The following is a 16,377-nucleotide window of genomic DNA, read 5'->3' as shown; positions in this document are numbered from 1 at the left end:
ACTGTTTCTCTCAACAACTGTACTCAAATCCTTTCCTTACAATAAAAATATCAATACATTAGTGTAAAAATACTCTGTAACAAGTACAAGTTCTGCAATTAACTTAAGTAAAAATATAAAAGTATCATCTGCAAAATGCACTGCATGTATTATGAGTAAAAAATAATCGTTTTGCAGAAAAATAGCCCTTGTTAGCATCATACTGTTACTGGATTAGCAGGTTTTCATTGTTGAAGTTGTTTGAGGTGAAGCACATTTTACTTTATATACTGTTTGGTAGTTAATCTTTAAGAAATCCATCTTATAAAATAAGCTTATCATTTGCAGTTTTTTATGTTAAATCTTCATCTACAAAGTAACTACAGCTGTCGATGAATCTGGTGCAATAAAAAGTGCAATAGTTTTGTCTGGATTGTAGCAGAGTAGAAGTATAAAGTAGCAGAAAACGGAAACACGAGTATCTGAAAACCATACTTCAGTACAGTACCGCAGTTAATGTACTTAGTTTCATTCCAGAACCGGAAACCAGCAGAAACAGGGCTTTTAAAATGGAGTATGTTCACCTACATGATGGACTTCTTTCAGAATTTATATATTTTTTCCTGTATGCTTCTAAACTGGGAGTGAAGTGAGGTGCACATGCAATGGAACTGGACTTTGAGCACTTTAGTTGGACTTGGTGGACGCTTGGTTCGCATCAGAGGATGTCCCAGCCTCGGCACTCCGTTTTGCGGGCCAATTCTGGGTTTTTGCACCTGTTGTTTCGCTCCTTAGCTTTGTGACGAGTCCTCCACGACACCTTATCAACGAACTGTAGATCCTGCGCTGCTCTGACCGCGCTGATTACTTCATTCTCAGTTTCCTCGTCGTCGTACATGATGAACAGCTGCTGCAGGTTGGTGGTCAGGTCGTCCAGAGGCAGCCGCTGCCGTGGAGACGTCGGTTTCTTCTGGGTCTGTGAGGTTCCTGGCACCGCTACCTGAGCCTTAAACTGGTGGATGACGGACAGCATGGTTCGGCACAGCTTTGCACTGGAGCGATCATTCTTCAGAAAGTTCCTCAGTTTTCTTCCTGACCTCATGGTGTGGACCAGCTGGTGGACCAGCGTCCCCTCATACAACCTGGAGAACATCAGAAAGATAAGATGGAGATTTAGCATCATCGGCCAGGTTGGAATCAGGGACATCACCAGGATATGTCAAGGAGACTCTCATGTGAGTCCATGTTTTATTTTCTTATTATGAAGCAGAAATTTACTTGAGCACAACGAAAATAGTTGGAAACAGAGGCACTGTGCCTATTCAAATAATGTATTTGAGAATGGTTGGCTTTACAAATTGTTAAATTCTATTTTCATGAATTTTCAGCCACCATGCCACCAATTCAGGCTTGATCAGAGAGAATTTTTACCAATTTTGCAGCTCTGCAAAGCTTTTTCGCTCTGTCATCTTTCTGCACTAATGCTTTGGCTGCCTTCAGTGTTCACATTTATTCTGTACAGCAAGTTACAAACTACAAGACTCACCGTGCCATGCATGGTTCAGGTAACGGCCAGCCCAGCAGCTGGTTCAGGTGGATGCTGTCTTTCAGGCAGGACTGCCATTGGTTGAAGGCATGAGCCACATTGACATGCGGCTTGAGGTTAGAGTGATAATTCTGCACAGCTGCAACACACACACAGATTACACACACTTCAGTCACATTCATGTTCAGAACAGAAAATAAGTAATGTCCAAAATGTTTGGGAAATGTGAATGAAGAGACAGACACTCTGGAAGAGCTAGAGAGTGGACATTTCAGTTGAGAAAATTTTGTTTTGTTTTTTATTTTTAATTGTTGCTTTAGCCAAAAATATGTAATGTCAGGAAAATTGTGTAGGTCCAGACTGTATTTTATTCTGATTTTGCTCACATGCTGTTGGTTTTGTAGGTTAAGTGTTTTTTTTCTGGATGTCCATTCTATGAGTAGTTGGCATGCCTGAAAACTGCAAATTTGGGTGACTCTGCTGGTAATTTGATAAACCAGATGTCAGAGATCTGACATCCAAACTTACAGACACAGATCATAAACTCAAGCATAACGTGTTTGTGTTTTTAATACCTGTTCCTTTTTTCAGTGCATCTCCGATGCTCAGCACCAGCGCCTTCAGCAGTCCCAGGTCTGGAGTGGGTTGAGCTCTCTGAAACCAGTAGCAGGTGACGGCCACTGGGAGGTGCAGGTGAGCCGGCAGGCAGCTCAGAGAGGCCTGAGACACCCCCAAAGCCCCCAGTAACACCTGCAGACGCTGAGAGGGCTCCGCCTGGTGTCGCCATAAAGGAGGAGTAAAGGTAAATATGGAATATAGTCATGAAACAGTAACTTTATTATTTTCACTCAGGGACATTTAAAGGTGAAAACATAAACATTAACCGAGGGTAAACAGTAGGGCTGCAACTAACAATTATTGATGAATTTGTTGATGATTTTTCTCGATAAATCAATTAATTGTTTGGGCCATAAGATATAAAAAAAATGGAGAAACATGTCAATCACTGTTTCCCAAAGCCCAAGTTGACATCCTCAAATGTCTTGTTTTGTCCACAACCCAAAGTTATTCAGTTTATTGTCATAGTCGGCTCTGAAAAAGGCATGATACACAATGTAATGTCTATGTCATGATAGTATCAAGTATTAACATTTGAGACTAAACAGATTTTTTAACATTTTTTAATCAAAATCTTTGGCTAAAGAGAGAATCTACCAATATTCATTTATACTAAGTATGTAAAATTAATAAATATAATTGTTGAGCTGAATTTCATGGATTTAATTAGTTGATAAATTTCAGGGAAGACATTTTGACTTGTCAAATACAAAATTGTGTGACATATTTATGGCGTATGGGGACATTCGATGTAATGGAGCCATCATTAATGTTATTATTTACACCAGTGCTTTCCCTGCTTTCTCAAGTCAAAATGTCTGCTGTGAAAAGGGTCTATTGGTTGCTCAAAGGTCATGTGTTGGTAAGAAACTTTGATTGTTTTAGCAATTAGCTACATTTTGCCTTATTTTTTACGTTTGGCTGTAATATTTAAATCAGACTGCATTAGCTAGTTTGCTAACATTACGTTTGGTTGTAATGATCTAAGTTTGACTGCTTTAGTGTTTGACTGTATGATCTATCTGTATTAGCTACATTTTGTAGTATTAGCTAACATTCAGTTTAACTGTATTATCAAACTTTTGCTGTATTACATTTGGCTGCATTAGACAGGTTTGCCTGTATTAGCTATCGTTAAGTTTGGCTGTAATAGCTACATTTTGCAGTATTAGCTAACATTAAGTTTGGCTGTATTTGTTAAGTTTGGCTGTAATTATCTAAGTTTGGCTTTTTTTAGCTACATTTTCTATGTCAGGTACATTTGGCTGTAATAGTTAAATTTGACTGTGCTTGTTGAGTTTGACTGCATTAGCAAAGTTTGGGAGTATTAGCTAATGTTCAGTTGGGCTGTATTTCTTAAATTCGTCTGTATTATCTAAGTTTTACTGTATGACATTTTGCTGCGTTATACAGCTTTGGCTGTAATAAGCTATTTTTGACTGCATTAGTGTTTGACTATATGAGCTACTGTAAGTTTTAGAGGATATGGTTATGTTTGTGTATTGTTTTTACCAAATATACAGTATGTTATTTAATTTGTGGGTGTATGCATGTCGAAAAACAAAGAAACAGCTCGCACACTGCAGCGCTCCAAAGTCCACTTAGAATTTATTGCACCAAGTGCAATAAATTGCAATAAATTCTAAGTGGACATTGTAGCCCTGCAATGTGCAAGCTGTTTCTTTGTTTTTTGACTTTTGCTCACTTTCTGCCCAGCACCTGCCCGCTTCAGTTTGGATGTGCATCCATACTCCTATCCTGGGTGTATTTATGTGTCAGTTAAGTTTCCTAGTACTTTTTTTTTTTTAATTTAATTTATTTGTACCATTTGGTAATAAGAAGTCATGCAAGCAGTTAGTTGACACATTTTGATCTAGTCAACGCAAGTCCAGCACAGTCCAGAATACATTCCTGTCAGTGGTGGCGTGAAGTTAAATGTAATGGTTGTGTTAAGTTGATCCTGCTCTTGTAGTTTAATTTATCCGAAAGAAAACTGTATTGATCTTGTGAGCCTAACATAAAGTGTTGTGTTTTACAACACATCATCTGTAATAAATATAATGATAAACTTGTGGCTGTTTGGATAAAACCCTAAAATCTTCACCTTATCTAGTGAGTCGAGTTTCAACTGCTTAGGGACCCCTTTGAAGGTTGGATGGACCGGGTTGAATTTCAGCTGCAAGCCGTCCCTGTCTCGCTCCTCCACATGAAACTGTGTCCCTCTGCCCAGCAGCAGCCCGTACATCACCTGGCGGATTGGCCTGGAGGTCAGGCAAGCACTGGGCATGTTGCCATGGTCCACAGGAAAGCCGAGGCTCATCCTCTTCAACAGCAGCACGTCCAGGATGTCCGTTGTTAGTCGGGACTGTGTGAGAGGCAGCCAGGTCCAATCTGGGACAAGACCAGCCACCTCCAGGAGGACAAGACAGAGAAAACTGAGTACATTTACTCTAGTACGGTACTTAATATAGAGGATAGTACTACATACAATTGAAAATGGAAAATAAACATTTTAGTACTTGGGATAATCAATTACTCAGCTGTCATTGTAAATGTCTTCAATTTAGAGCCAATGGAACTAATGATTTCAGTAACACCTGCTTCCAACTGAGCAACTAGCCATTAACTTTGTTATTTGTATTAATATCTAACTTGTCTCTTACAGTAACATTGCAAATGTTTGATTGTGAAGATAAGTTACTTACATAATTCCCTTATAAAGTTAGCTAAGCATACTGTGTCCTTGTTCACCTACAGCCCTGGTTATAAACAAGTTCCAAATCATAATATTTTTTTAGATAGCGTTACTAACTTTTTTCGGATGTGGATTAGTAGACATGAAATGATCAGAAGATTTTGATGAACTACAATGATGATAAAAGTATTGTCCCCTTAAATCAGTCAAATTAATTTTAGTTTAGAAATTCAGTTATTTAATCAATTTCTAATTTGATTATAAATGTTGGCTTTTCTCAATTAAGGCAAGAATCACTGAGAAAAGGCAAAAAATGAATATAGATATCAAAGTTAATGGCTAGCAGGTGTGTGAACTTCTTGACCAGTCATTGGTGACCAATCTAGCTAGGTTGCTAACTTCCCAACTGACAGTTAGCAAGCAAACTAGCTCAAAGAATAGAAAGAAGCTCTGGGAGTTGTGACTAAGTATTGTCTGGCTGGCTATTGCGTTGGTTTGCCAGCTACAGTAGTTTATTAACTAACCCTGGCAATAGTGCCGGCTTCATTACAGAACCACAGATTTCACAGATAGTGGATGATTTTTGCTGTGCCACTTTCTGGTATGACCAGGCCTTAATAAAGGAAAATGTGTCCAAAAACACTTTAAAAGTAAAGGATTTTATTACCTCTTCCTCTTCTGGGAATGGAGGTGCCACCCCATCCATGAAGAACCTCATCAGGGTGCTGGGAGGCAGCTCGTACTCTTCCATCCCCAGAGCCAAGCCCTGCTGCACCTTCAGTTTTTTCTTCGTGGTCAACCCTCCCATCAGCTGCAGTGCTGCCTCCAAGGCCTCCTGAGGCTGCTGGAAGATCTTCAGCCAGTGAAGCAATCCCTCCAGGCGGCTTGCCGTCGCGCTGCCTGCCGGGGCATATTGAGCCCAGGAGATGGGTGAATCCATCGTCTCCAGCTTCACGTAGTCATTCCCGGCCAGGGCGGCAAAAGTGGGCAGGAGCTGGCGCTGGATGTTGAACAAGGTGCAGAAGCTGGAGATGTTGTAGCCCTTACAGGGGATGTAGCTCTGCAAGCCTCTCTGCTTCACCCCTTCCCACTGGAAATGAGAGATGGGCAGCAGCCCCGCCGGGAGGTCAAAGATGTAGAAGTCGCTGTCTCTGGAAAGCACCGGGCACTGCCACTCTCTGGCCAGTGAGGCTATCTCCTGGTCAGCCTCTGCAAAGCACCGGGCCACTGGGACTTCTAGCCGGGCCAGCGTCTGTATGAACACCAGCTTGGCCAGCTGTGGCAAGATGCCCGCCTTCCCACCATCCACCGCTGCTCGATGGGCTTTCTGGATTCGATCTTCAGCTCTTTTCGTCACAGTTTCAAGCTTTTTGTCGGTTTGGTCTGAGCCTCCGTCCATCACCACATATGGTGCCACCTCACAGGCTCTGAGGGCTGCGATGAACTTCTCAATCAGCTCTTCAAAGCCAGCATACTCCCCGCCATGATTCTGGTCCAGATCTGACCAATCAACCAAAGGAAACACAGAACAATTTGAACACCACATTCAAATAGAGACGTAAAGTCTAGTCATTTCAAGTTTGACAAGGAATTCAACAGTAAGTTACACAGTGCAGGGGGCAGCAAAGAACAGCCTGCCTGATCTGAATGTGACTGGTGCCTTATTACTGGACTTCTGTGGTAATCATGGACCATCCATAACAAACACTATGTTTGAGCATAAGGTAGTTTGTAAGGGTGGAACCTGGAACACCTGAGATCAAAGATTCATGATCAGCTTCATAGTCTTAAAATCAGACCTGTGGCTTTATGTCTTGGACAGTCATTTTTGTACAGTGGTGAAAGAAATACTCAGATCCTTTACTTCAGTAATGTAAAATGTAAAAATACTCCATTACAAGTAAAAGTCCTGCATGAAAAATCCTACTACAATTAAAGTGCTTTATAGACAGTTAGTTAATTAGGTCCAGTGGTTCCCAACCTAGGGGTTGGGCCCCTCCAAAGGGTCAGCAGATAAATCTGAGGGGTTGTGAGATGATTAATGGGAGAGGAAAGAAGAAATAACAAAGTTCTGATACACAAATCTGTTTTCAGCGTTTGGACTTTTTCTCTAATCTTTGATTTTTGCTGAAATATTGGATCATTTGAACATTTATTGAAATGAAAGCTTGTGAGAAGTTTAGAGGGAAAAATCACTATTTGGTGGAGCTGTTAACAACTCATAGACATGTGAAATGTGACCCCGACTACACACTGCTTTTTGTCAGACGTCAAAAGCCAAAAAGGTTGGAAACCACTGAAACCACAAACCACAGCTTGTTATATTATCCATTGTGTCAAATCTTCATCTGAAAAGTAACTAAAGCTGTCAAATAAATGTAGTGGAGTAGAAAGGACAATATTTCCCTCTGAAATGTAGTGGAGTGGAAGTATAGAGTAGCACCAAATGGAAATACTCAAGTAAAGTACAAGTACCTCAAACTTGAATAAATGTACTTAGTCACTTTCCACCACTGATTTTTAGCAATCTAGCAACATAGCTCCAGGGAAGTTAATGTCCTTCAGTCCACCACTTTGGTCCAACAACACTAGGATGGGTTGCCATGAAATTGAAATTTCCTACAGAAAATCTTTGTTCCCAGACAATAAATCCTACGATTTAAGTGATCCCTGGACTTATGCTATAGCACCACCATTTGGTTCACCTTTGTAGTTTTGTGTCAAATGTCAACAACTATTAGATGGATTACCATGAAATTTGATTCACACATTCATGATGACTCAAGATGAATTTGAATATCTTTGGTCTTTTAAATATTTTGTGTTTACTGCTAATTAGCAAACATTAGCATGCTAAGAAACTGAATTAATATAGTGACAATGGTTAACATTGTACCTGCTAAACATCACCCTCTTAGCATTATGATTGTGAGCCTGTTAGCACCTGACCTCAAACCAACGTTGTGTTTATGGCCTCACAGAGTTGCCAGCAGGGCTTAGTCTTTGGAATCCAGGGTGGGGCAAGAACTATTTTGGTCCTCAGCAGCCACAGAACCAGTTCCCAGTTTATGATAACAATAAGTACTGATTATTTAGCAGCTTTTTCTTCGGAAATAGGGAGTGGTGGCTGAACAGTCACCATTTTATTATGCTTGTCAGAAAATATATTTCTAATGGGTTTCTAATAGCGGTTTTGTGCTAAATTAAAGAGAGGGTCCAAAGAAAATATCAATCAGAATAAATGTAATTATAATAACTATAATCAATTTATATTAATAATGGGGATGGTCCTGTTTTTTTTTTTTTAAATAAAATTGTAGGCCTATATAAGATTTCAGCCACCCTCTTTTCCCAAATCATTTTCATACTGTTCTCAAAATATGATGGATGTTTATTGATTAAACTACCAGCAGTTTATAGACAACAAGGTCCAGCTCAACTAGCTACAACATTAAAAAGCTGCTTTTATTTTGATGCATCGGTGTTAATAACCAGTGGTGGAATGAAACAAAGTACATTTACTAAGTACAGTTCTGAGGATCAATATTTTATACATAAAGTGATCAGTTTATAAAATATGTATTATTATATATTAGACTTCCCAACAATAAAAAAATTGACAAATTAGCTTTGCCTTAAAAAAAAACACTGAAATGCATACATCAGTGATTCAGTGATAATAGTCCCATAAGATAAATACAACAATAAACACATATAACACCATAACACTAAATGGGGCCACTTTGCATAATGAGTACTTTTACAAGATTTTAAATGCAGGACTTTTACTTGTAATGGAGTATTTTTGTCATTATAGTTTTGCTACTTGTAAAATGTTTTATGGGAACGCTTTGGCCACTTTTTACATTTTGACACCTGTGTACTTAAAAAAAAAAGTAATAATGGAATTTAACTTGTAATGGAGTATGTTTGTCATTGTGGTACTGATCTCAGTACTTCCTCCACAGCTGTTAATAACCCAGTAGTATATAATGTGAGCCATTCTGCTGTTTTATGGGATCATTTTGGCCACTTTTGATACTTTTAAGTTCATTTTGACACCTAAGCTATGAATGCAGGACTTTTACTCAGGGTTCGAATTACAGGGAAGCTAAGAGGAACAGGGCTCTCCTGAAAAGGACATAAGCTCCCCTGAAAGCCTACTATAAGAAATTTAGTGTGAGCTCAAAAATATCGTCCGTTTTTGTGTCACAGGTTGTAGATTTTAATTTTCTGTACATTACGGTTCCTGAATTAATAATAATAGTAAAAAATATGCCAATGTTGTGTTTATTAGCTCATTACATTCCAATTTTCCAAACATTTGTCTCCACAAAAATAAACACAATGCTGTGTCTATTCATGTTGTGGTAATCCATGTGTGGCAGCACACCCAAATCACTATGTTTACATCGCCATGTTCAAGTACAGTGACGTTGCCTCCAGGGTGTTTTACTATGCAGCAGGTTTTGTGTAAGACCAACAGTTGATGCTGTTGGCATGTTCCGATGTTGTCATGTTATGTAACCTAGGAGTGCTTTTCATTTGACTAATTTATTCCTCGCATCCTGTCTCCTCCGGCTCTGACTGAATAGTGCTATATAAATAAACTGGCCTTGCCCTTTGATCGAATGTGCTTACTTACTGGTCAGATGATCCGACGGGCCAGTAAACAGTCAGGCTGTTGTTGTAATACAACACATCAGGAAAAACTACTAGTGTAACAGGAATGACAGCACCAACAGCAGCGTTTCATATTGATTCATGAAATAAAAATTACTGAATCATAAATCAATCACAAAAACACTTGTAACTTTATTTTTTTCTTCATAAGCCCAGAGGCTTCTTTTCTGTTTCAAGTACATCAGCTCCGTAAAATAAAATAAGACGCTGCACAGTCATGTCTCTCCTATAAAATCATCCTGAGCCTGAAAAGGACGTCAGACTGTCACAAACTAAATAAGCAATTTTTTGTATATAAACATATTCTGCAGGCTACAGCTGTTTTTATTGCTCCTTAATGTAGGTTTTGTTCCTTCAGTAATTAATATATTTAAATGGTCTGTTTATGTCTTATTCTGTGACAGCCAGACGCTGCTGTAGATTTATAATAAAATAAAACATAGAAGCAGTTACCGAAGCAGTTATCAGGTGTTTTCCTTCCAGCTATCACCATGTTGAAATTGCTAAGTACGTTTAAGGTGTTAATTAATTGTACATGAATTTTAAGTTTAAACATTAGAGTTTAAACTTCATAATTTCTACATATTGATAGCTGCCTTCTCTATATTTGACAGCTGAGACGATGTGCATCATGAGTAGTTGCTGTGGCCTCAAAATGATGCTTGACTGAATGAGGAAGTCCATTTGATGAATTAAATTCCTCCTTACTTGCTGGGAGCAGCTGAGACCCGAGGAAGAGCAAATGAATAGCACCCTATAGTCTATAAATCAATACCGTTAACAACACGTTGTTTGTGCGTCAATGCGTTGTTAACGTGTTAAAAATCACGTATTTTTGACCTGCTTGGCTTTCCATACAAGTCTGGTATATGTTTTCTGTCTTTTTGTGGTACCCGCTTGGCTACATTTTTTCTGTTTGAAGTGAAATGCTATTGACAGTAATAACTATATCCATGCGCGTGCATGTGACCTGTTTAGTAGCGCGCCGGAAAATAGGGCTCTTCCCCACAAAGCCTCTGTTTAATTGGGACGCCGCAGGTACTTGTGTTAGAGAGTATTTTAGCCTGGAGTGGTTTATTGATACTTTTACATAAGTAAACAAAGACCTTAATGCTTCCTCTATCACCATCAGGCTCGACGCCATCCAGATGAAAACGGTTATGAAACCTGGAGCGGGATCCAAAACATCTTCACCCATCTTGTATTTATGTCTGTTCTTAACTTTTTGTATTTCTTTAAAGTGATTGCTATTATTTTTAATCTGCATTTTAATGATTTTATGCTGTTTTTTTTTCTTTTTAATGTTTTATGCATTGTATAAAGTGACTTATGAAATATGCTTTGCCTTAAATTTTGTTAAATTAGAATTTAAAATTTAGAATATGAATACAAACTGTCATATGAGAGTAATGTTAAAAGTAAATTTCCCTCTGACGTATAGTAGCTGTAATATTTGAGTGCAGTTCTGCAGCCAAAGTACTTGTCTCTGTGGTCCCACCTGAGTCGAAGTACAAGAAGTGGACCAGGTTGGAGCCGTCGATCACCAGCCGGCTCTTCATGAACCGGACGTCCCGGTAGATCTGCGGGTGTTTCTCTATGAAAGTGACCAAGCCTCGAACACCCATCTTGGGTCTGAGTCTGCTGACGCGCCCTCATAACCGCCGCTCTTATACCTGATGCCTCCACACTCCGTTTCTGTTTCCGTAAGTTTCACTTTCCTGACATCAGTGTGACGGTCAGTGTGTGGCAACATGCCTTCAGTAGACTGCTGCAAGATTTTATTTCTTCATAGACCAGAAGACGAGAAGTGTGATGACTAACAATAAAGGCCTATAATATATATGCAAACATTTTGTGCAGAGAGGAGAGGGACATTTTCTGGGATGATAAACCATTTTACAACATTAAGGGTCAGTAACAGTTTACCTTCTTTTATTATGAATATCACTCTTTAATGTCTTAAATCAAACCGAGAAATGTGGCTCAATATGTTCTTTAACCCATTAACAGCCATCCGATTTCAGTGATGCAAAGTAACTAAGTACATTTATTCAAGTACTGTATTTAAGTACAAGAGGTACTTGTACTTTACTTGAGTATTTCCATGTGATGCTACTTTCTACATTACAGAGGGAAATGTTGTACTTTCTACTCCACTACATTTATTTGACAGCTTTAGTTACTTTTCAGATGAAGATGACACAATGGATAATATAACAAGCTTTTAAAATACAACACATCGTTAAAGATGAAACCAGTGGTTTCCAACCTTTTTGGCTTTTGACGTCTTACAAAAAGCAGTGTGTAGTCGGGGTCAAATACAAAACACACAACATATAAAAAAAAATTAAAAATCACTATTTTACGTACTCATACATATTTTTATGTGTAAATTTTTATAAATGGATACGTTTTGCATAAAATCTCAATCTGTAAAGTAACTATAGCTGTCAAATAAATATAGTGGAGTAAAAGTACCTTATAGTTGTACAATAATTAAGCAAATGTACTTAGTTACTTTCCATCTCTTCCTTCATATACTATTACCTACAACTGCAGTGACTATCACTACTACTACAATGTTTTCAGGCTATACAAGCTGATATTACTATTACTATATAACTATACTATATCAAATTTAGATCATGAAATGCACATGTAAATTACACTTTGTGCTACAACTACATTAATAACTAATACGTATGTGTTTGAAAATGTATTTATTAGTTTATAACAATACAGTTAATTTCTAAACTAGTTTATACTTGTCTTATACTGTAATTGTAGGTTCAAAGTTCATACTAATCTCACCAAAACATCCATGTAATTTGGAAATTTGAACATCTGTACACTTCCATGCAGCGGTGAAACGTAACTGAATACATGTACTCAAGTACTGTAAGAAAAAAAATATGGATAAATAAGGTGGAGAGCATGTGACCAAACAGCTATAGCAAACTGTATTATACTTAATTTTTTCTGTTAAATTAATAGTATAGGCGGTCATATCAATAACTATATTCATTACTGTCCATTTATCTGTATTTACATATTTAAAAGCTTTACATACTGTATATAATATTTGTATATTGTAACTCTCTACTGTCCCTCACTGTACATATTGGAAGATATAGCATAATTTATGCTGTAGTGCTTACTTTCCTGCACTCATCTGCAAATAATACTCTATTTTTGCACTTCTAGTTAGATATTAACTGCATTTCATTGATTTTGTACTCTGCACAATAACAGTAAAGTTGCATCTAATCTATATTTTTAATAAGCACACAAACAGAACAACATATAAACAGTCAGCTGACTGAAGCAGCAGTTGAGGACAAGATAAGAACCAGTTCAGACTGGATATAGTGGAGCTGAGCTGGTTGGACTGTGGAAAAGGAAAGTGAAACCAAACACGAGTCCTTAGAGGAAAAATGAAACTGCAGCTCTGAAAAACGTCTTATCACTGAAACATGACAAATGATAACTGTTCATAAGATGAAGACATGTTTCTGATGCAGAGAATTTCCTTGAATGTTACTGAGAATGTCTGTTTATCTAAGGTACAAAACTAAGGTATTCAATTACTTCATAAAGATCCAATATTGGGAATCAATCATTACCTTTCATAAGCACCATGTAGCCTAGTGTACACACTGTGACACAGTTTCTGTTCCTGGATATAACATGTAGTTACCTGTAAACTAGAGTTTCAAGGATCTTTGCAAGATATTGGATGATAAGTGCTCATGTTATCAGTGGATCCACCTTTGTGCAGTGGGATTACCTGAGCTGCCTTCCGTACCACTGATGTCTTACCAGTACTGAGTGTTAGATTAAATATATGGGCAATGCAAGTAGTGATAGAAGGAGCACTAAGGCTCAGGAGATGAGGACTTAGATTGTCTTCAACAGCTCACTGTCAGGTGTTTAAACTTGCAAGTGCTTTGAATACAGAGGACAGAGCAGGGAGAGCTCCCTCTGCTGGTTCAGGAGAGGAATATCAATATTCAACCTTTAAAATAAATGTTCAGCAGAAATAAAATGATTGAAAGCTTCTACAATATCAAGTCTGTTAGTGATCGGGCCAGTTTAACATTTTATCTGCAAAGGTAGTGAGGTTTACTGATTCTTCTTAACACTTCTTTATGGTTTTCCAAAAGGAAGCTGCCATGATATTTAGAAAGTGTCGACAGGGAATATTGGAATTACATTTTCCCGCTGTAATATGTTGAACCAACACTTTATAATAGAATGTCAACAACAGGGAAATGTGAATAGACCTTGAGAATGTCTGTTAAACCTGTACTCATCATTAAAGAAATTAGTGTTAACAAATCCAATTAACAGAAATACTCAGGATTCAAATAAAAAGGAAAAAAAGACAGTGTTGACCAATAGTACTCAGATTCAGCAGGTCTTATCTTGACAACAAAATAATTTCTTGGTCAGTCATGTTCAAACCTTATGTTGGACTCTGTAGCTCTGTAGATCTGTTAATACAATGGCGCCTCATTGACAGAGCCACATCATAGCTCAAACCTGAAGCTATTATTTTTCATTCAACCCTTTAAACTCATGGCTGGATCTTTTGTTATGACATCAGAGCTCACCTGAGAGACTGTAGCTCACCTGTCTGTGTGTCTCTGTGCTACTCAGGCTGCTGCTGACAGGATTTTTATGTCCCACACAACAACAACTCTGCTGTTGGTCTTAATTTGCGTTTGTGAGGCATTTTCACCGTCAGTAGGCTTATTAAGTTGTTCAATAAAATGTTTAAGCAATGATCGCAAATTAGCTAGCACCTTACATCTGAAATGAATTAAATGTAGGCCGAATAACAGTGGTGGGAGAACTATGCAGATCCTTTACTTAAGTAAAAGTACCAATACAACCATATAAAAATACTCCATTACAAGTAAAAGTCCTGCATGAAAAATCCTACTACAGTAAAAGAACATAAGTATTATGAGCTTGATGTAGTTAAAGTATTGCAGTAAAAGTACATAAGTATTATGAGCTTGATGTAGAATAAAGTACAAGAAACATCACTGGAACCAGAGCATGTAGCCTGAAATGTTATGTGGAAAAAGATATGCTTTTGAGGAATCACAGTAAAGAGGTAATTAATTTGAAATACTGCATAATGTCCTCAGACAGTGAGACTTGGTAACATAATCCCAAATTAACATAAAGCAAAGTACTGGAACTGCACTGCACTGCCAAAAAAGTTAGAGGGATGCTTCAGCCTGTGAAAACAGCTGTATAATGTCCTCTGTAGACTACACTGTCCTCCCCTGGTAATAAAAAACGCAGACTCAGTCAATAGTTTTAAGAGGCTTTTAAAAACTCACCTGTTTCGTAAACACTTTATCTCATAATGTGTTATTGCTCTCTGTATGGCTTTCACTGTTTTTATTGTTGTATCTGACTTCTGTGTAGTTTTTATGGTTTTATTGTTTTTATATTGATATTATGTGTTGTTAAACTTTTTATTTATTTATTTATTTTTGCTCTATTTTATTTTTCTCTCAGTTGTTTGCATTGTGCAGCACCTTGTAACTCTTGTTTTGAAAGGCGCTTTATAAATAAAGTTTACTTACTTGCTTACTTACACATTTTTAACAGAAAATCTGTCTGACAAACCAGAGGCATGAAATACATTTGTGTTTACCAGGTAGAGAAGGTCCAACAGAAAGATGCTACTGTGTTGCATTATGGGAAATGTAGGATCCAGTGTTTTTTGACACATACATGGTACCAAAGATCAGGATATATTGACCTGTGCTATTTTGATTTTGACCTTTCTTTTCATCTCTTGCAAACTCTTTATAGAAGTACAATGCTATTTCTGGAGTAACTGAGGCTCTTTGTTTCCAGTTTTAACTGCAAATAAATGAAACATTTTTATTTTTGTTAGTTTAAACAGATTTTAAGTGTAGCTCACTGGCACACAACTGTCAATTGTGTGAAGCCACACAACAGCAAAACACCTCGTACTCTAGCTGGAATGAGAGCTGCAATTATTATACTTCCCTTTTTGCTGTTCAGTGCAATTTAATTAAAATTAAAAAAAAAAAAAAAAAAACTGTAGCGGCCTGGTAGCCGAATGGTTACTATGCATGCCACATAACTGTCCCTGGTTAGACCTTTGTCTGCCACTTCACTAACTCACTCTCAGCTCCTGTGCATCTCCGCCCAATAGACATTTAAGGTATTTGTTTCACTGTGATCAGTATTTTCAGATTATACTGCAATATAAACAACTCTATAAGGATGTTTCCTGTAATTCTTTGCCTTACTATCAGTGGTGGAAGAAATACTCAGATCCTTTATTTAAGTAAAAGTATCAAAACAGCATTGTAAAAACACAAGTATTATGAGCTTGATGTAGTTAAAGTATTGCAGTAAAAGTACATAAGTATTATGAGCTTGATGTAGTTAAAGTATTGCAGTAAAAGTACATAAGTATTATGAGCTTGATGTAGTTAAAGTATTGCAGTAAAAGTAGTGGTTTGGTCCCTCTGACTGATATATTTTTATATATGACATCATTAGATTATTAATAGTGAAGCATCAGTGTTAGAGCAGCATGTTACTGTTGTAGCTGCTGGAGGTGGAGCTAGTTTACACTACTTTATATACAGTTAGCTAGTTTAGTCCAGTGGTTCCCAACCTAGGGGTCGGGCCCCTCCAAAGGGTTCGTTCAGAAACATCGACTGACAAATGAAATTAGTTTTATCACAGTAAATGATTCATCTGTATAAACAGACACATAAAGAGGTCATGATTTGCTGCTTTTGTCTCCACCCCATCAGCTCACAGAGCACCTGAACCGAAAATGAAAGTAGGATGA

At 37.7% G+C, this 16,377-nt stretch overlaps 1 protein-coding gene across 1 annotated transcript; it reads right to left on the bottom strand.

Annotated features, from left to right (window-relative positions):
• aste1a (asteroid homolog 1a) lies at positions 1 to 11,431 on the bottom strand. Its single transcript, XM_044358987.1, has 6 exons — positions 11,020 to 11,431; positions 5,506 to 6,338; positions 4,248 to 4,553; positions 2,101 to 2,299; positions 1,526 to 1,664; positions 1 to 1,121 (listed from the first exon to the last, which is right to left on the bottom strand). The coding sequence occupies exons 1-6, from the start codon at positions 11,144 to 11,146 to the stop codon at positions 698 to 700; spliced, it is 2,028 nt and encodes a 675-aa protein (XP_044214922.1). The 5' UTR covers positions 11,147 to 11,431; the 3' UTR covers positions 1 to 697.
• Between the last annotated feature and the right edge of the window lie 4,946 nt (positions 11,432 to 16,377).

The sequence above is a fragment of the Thunnus albacares genome, chromosome 8 (assembly GCF_914725855.1).
Source record: "Thunnus albacares chromosome 8, fThuAlb1.1, whole genome shotgun sequence".
In the NCBI taxonomy this organism is placed as follows: Eukaryota; Metazoa; Chordata; class Actinopteri; order Scombriformes; family Scombridae; genus Thunnus; species Thunnus albacares.
This window is presented reverse-complemented; position numbering and strand designations above follow the sequence as displayed.

What these genes read in the sequence shown, in the direction of transcription:
- aste1a (XM_044358987.1), bottom strand. Translation starts at nt 11,146, where the DNA reads ATGGGTGTTCGAGGCTTGGTCACTTTCATAGAGAAACACCCGCAGATC. An exon ending in CATTCCCAGAAGAGGAAGAG is followed by an intron (nt 4,554 to 5,505) that starts GTAATAAAATCC and finishes GTCCTCCTGGAG; the next exon opens with GTGGCTGGTCTTGTCCCAGA. An exon ending in AACTCGACTCACTAGATAAG is followed by an intron (nt 2,300 to 4,247) that starts GTGAAGATTTTA and finishes TGGCGACACCAG; the next exon opens with GCGGAGCCCTCTCAGCGTCT.